The sequence below is a fragment of the Frankliniella occidentalis genome, unplaced genomic scaffold, assembly GCF_000697945.3.
Source record: "Frankliniella occidentalis isolate FOCC.00 unplaced genomic scaffold, Focc_3.1 Scaffold78, whole genome shotgun sequence".
NCBI lineage: Eukaryota > Metazoa > Arthropoda > Insecta > Thysanoptera > Thripidae > Frankliniella > Frankliniella occidentalis.
Window position 1 is genome coordinate 1,127,486 of NW_026267208.1, and position 3,164 is coordinate 1,130,649.

General features: G+C 62.6%; 1 protein-coding gene across 3 annotated transcripts in view; it reads right to left on the reverse strand.

Moving 5' to 3' along the window:
• Nucleotides 1–3,164, reverse strand: part of LOC113203217 (uncharacterized) — a 57,187-nt gene that overhangs the window by 4,617 nt on the left and 49,406 nt on the right. For all 3 annotated transcript variants that reach the window (XM_026417797.2, XM_052268872.1, XM_052268871.1), the window contains one exon: nucleotides 702–943. In XM_026417797.2, coding sequence (XP_026273582.1) covers nucleotides 702–896 — 195 coding nt within the window. In that variant the 5' untranslated portion in view covers nucleotides 897–943. The remainder of the gene's footprint in view (nucleotides 1–701; nucleotides 944–3,164) is intronic.

Here is a 3,164-nt window from a genome sequence, read left to right on the forward strand (position 1 = left end):
CCCCCCTCCCATTCTGGTTGCCGCGCGACTCCCAGTCCCAGTCTGGACTGCGAGACGGCCTCTACGGCCGTATGGAAATGACTCCTCTTTCCACGAAAACCGTCCGACATTCTTAGGATCGCAGCGCCCGCGGCCCAGCTCGCCCGAGCCGGGCCCGCCCGCGGCCAGACGCGAAACCTCTATATACTGTACTGTGGTTTGCCGGTGGTCCCGCCTGACCTTCGTCTCTTTCTCTCTCACTCGCTCGCTCAGTCTGTCTCTCCCCTCACGCTCCCCCCTCGTATCCAATATATCTGTCGTTTTCCCCCATTTCCCCTTCTTTTCGTAATGTTTTTGTATTTTTGACGTTAGCAGGTTTACCCTTCGCGGCGCGCCGGAGCCGAGTGCGGCAAACACGCGGAGATGCAACTCAAACAGTGGGCGGCACTCCCTCGCCCGGCTCAGGAGGAAATCCCGCGCATGCCAGGCTATGTATGCACTTTATTTTTCGCCCCTTTCCCAGGTGCTCTGCCCCCCCCCCCCCCAAGAAAAATAAAAAGTCCTCCAGTGATAAGCGATAAGAAGGACATGCAAGCGCGTCATTCGTGACGTCAAAGCCGTCAAAGTCAAACAAGCAGCCCACCTGGCCGGCTATCTCGGCGCCGCCCCCTCCCCCCGCAAAAAAAGTAGTTCCCATCGAATGATAACTATGAGATACTTACGTATTTAACTCGGAAGCTCACGGCGTGGTCCAGGGCGTTCTTTGATAACGTGACTATCCTCTGGATGATGTCGGCGACGGTCTGCGACTCGCCCTGGTACTCGAGGTCCTGCTCCACCTCCTTGGTGTTGAGGCCGCAGGGGTTGACCCACTTGGGCTGCGTGGAGGGCGAGGGCGCGCCGGTGGGGGCGGCCATGGCTCTGGGCGGCAGCAGCGCGAGGACGCACAGCGTCGCGACGAACCCTGTCGAGAGAGAGAGAGAGAGAGAGACATTAGTTTAAGGCCCTCGTATCGAAGTCGGACGAGCACCGGCCACCGGTGCGGCACAGACACAGCAGCACAGCGCAATTAGACAAATTTTGCGCGCGTCTTGGAAGCGGACCACACACGCGCGCCGTCCTGGACGCGACGGAATCCCGGCCGCGGGGCAGCCGCGCAGCTGCCGCTCCGAGCAAGCCGCCTTTGCAGCTGGCGGCCATGCTTGATCCCGCCGCCGAGCCGCAGCTGGCCGCCATGTTGATCCCGCACCGCCCGGCCGCGGCCGCCATAGTGATCGCGGCGCCGCCGAGGGGCGGGGGGGCAGCAGCTCTAGTTCCCCCCGCAGCCCCTTCTACATAACCCGATCCCTCCCGCGCGGCGCAGATAGATTGCCGCCCTCATTCAAACGCAATTACGGGGGCCGAGATTTTCATTATTGCAGTCGCACAATAATTTACCCGGCGCGCTGCGCTAATTGCAGCCCGTGCAATTAATGTTGCGGTGCGGCAGCGTGTGTCGCCGAGCGCGCTTCGCTCTCCGCCCCGCTTACACTGTGGGGCGGGGCGGGGCGGGGCGGGAGGACGCCTCATGAATGCGCCATACCGAGTCGAGAGTCGAGCGGAGAACATCCCATAAATTCTCACCTCACCCTGGGCCGGGGGCCGGGGGGCGACAGGGCAGCCATAGGGAGGGCCACGCATGCGCGCCCGCCGTCAACACGGTTTTCTATTAGATCGTCATTGTGCTCGGCCGCGGCCCGGGCCCGGCGGCCCGGCACACTACCCTACCTCACCGCGCCACCCGCGACCTGGCCCAACAAATGGCTGACCCTTGTTTGCACCAATTGTTACGGGGGGCGATCTCTATAATTGACACTTTTGTGTCGGCATGCTCTCTCCCAATATATATGTGTCTGATCTGCCTTCTCTCTCTCCTGCTCCACTTTTTCTTTTTCCTCCGGCGGCGGCGCCCCCCTTCTCACAGCAAACGCGCGCGCGATTTTCGGTGCAAAAGCGGCAAAAGTATGAATGTGGATTCATTATCTAATCGATTGTTTTGCTGCGCAGCGTTTCAGGATCGGGGTGGAGGGAGAGGGGTTGAGGGGGAGGGGAGAAGGGGAGGGCGACCGCGAGCGTGCTGCGCGCGGCGTTACGGGCCCCGCGCGTTCAGGTCGCCGCGGCCACCTGTTGACGGGGCCGCGGCCGCGCTCCTCCTCAGCCTCCGCCTCTCCGATACGCGAAGCAGCGAGAGGCGATGCTCGATCAGCCCGGGTCCAGGAGGCGGGCCGGGTCAGGCTCCGACTTGAAGGACCTCGGCAGGACAATGGGTTCACGTGCGCCGCCCCGGGGAGACGCTCGCAGCAGCAGCAGCCAGGTGAGGAGGAGGAGGAGGACGCCGGTCGCATTGACCGGCTCCGTCCCCCGCTCCGCAAATACAATCCGAATCCGCGCAGATAATAAAACCCGGCCCCGGCGGGTCCCCTCCCTGTGGGTCCCCCCTGGCGGCGACACCTCGGCGGCGGCAGAATGGAGACATCACACCCGACAGACACACTGGGGGCGCATAGGGCGTGCGAGTGCTGCCAGAAAAAGTTGGGCCAAATCCGCTAGAGCACACGCCCTCGGGCGGAGCGCCTGCCTGCTAGGCAATACATCTGCGCGCGTGACCGGATGTTGCCTATCGCGCATGCCCAGGCGCACACGCATAAACAAGAAAGAGCTGCCTGCTCAAAGTCGGGCACACCCAGGGGGGAAAACACACACACACGGAGAGGACCTCGAAAGCGCAAAACAGAAGTCGCTTGAGCTAGATCTAGCCGGATGGGCAGTAGTCAGTTGTTCTAGCTTGGAGGAAAACCCTTGATGATGATAACAACAAGAGCCGGAGGCAAGAAGTGGAGACAAACAGCGCGACGGTGTGGGGCGCCCTGCCCTGCCCTACACCCGGGCGGAAGGGCAGCAGGCACGTGAGGACGGGCCCCACCTGTCCCGCCCCGGCCCCGGCGCATAAACTATCTCACCGCCTTGAAGCTAGGCCGGGCAGGGCCCCCGCCTGCCACGCGTGCTGCATGAGAAGGGCCGGCCGGCCGGGCGACCCTGACTCAGCAAGTCATTACACGAGTTATCATCCGAGGGTAATTCAATTACAGTATACGCACTCGGGTAACGAGAACCGCCTTCCATGAACGCTCTGCTCAGGGGGGGGG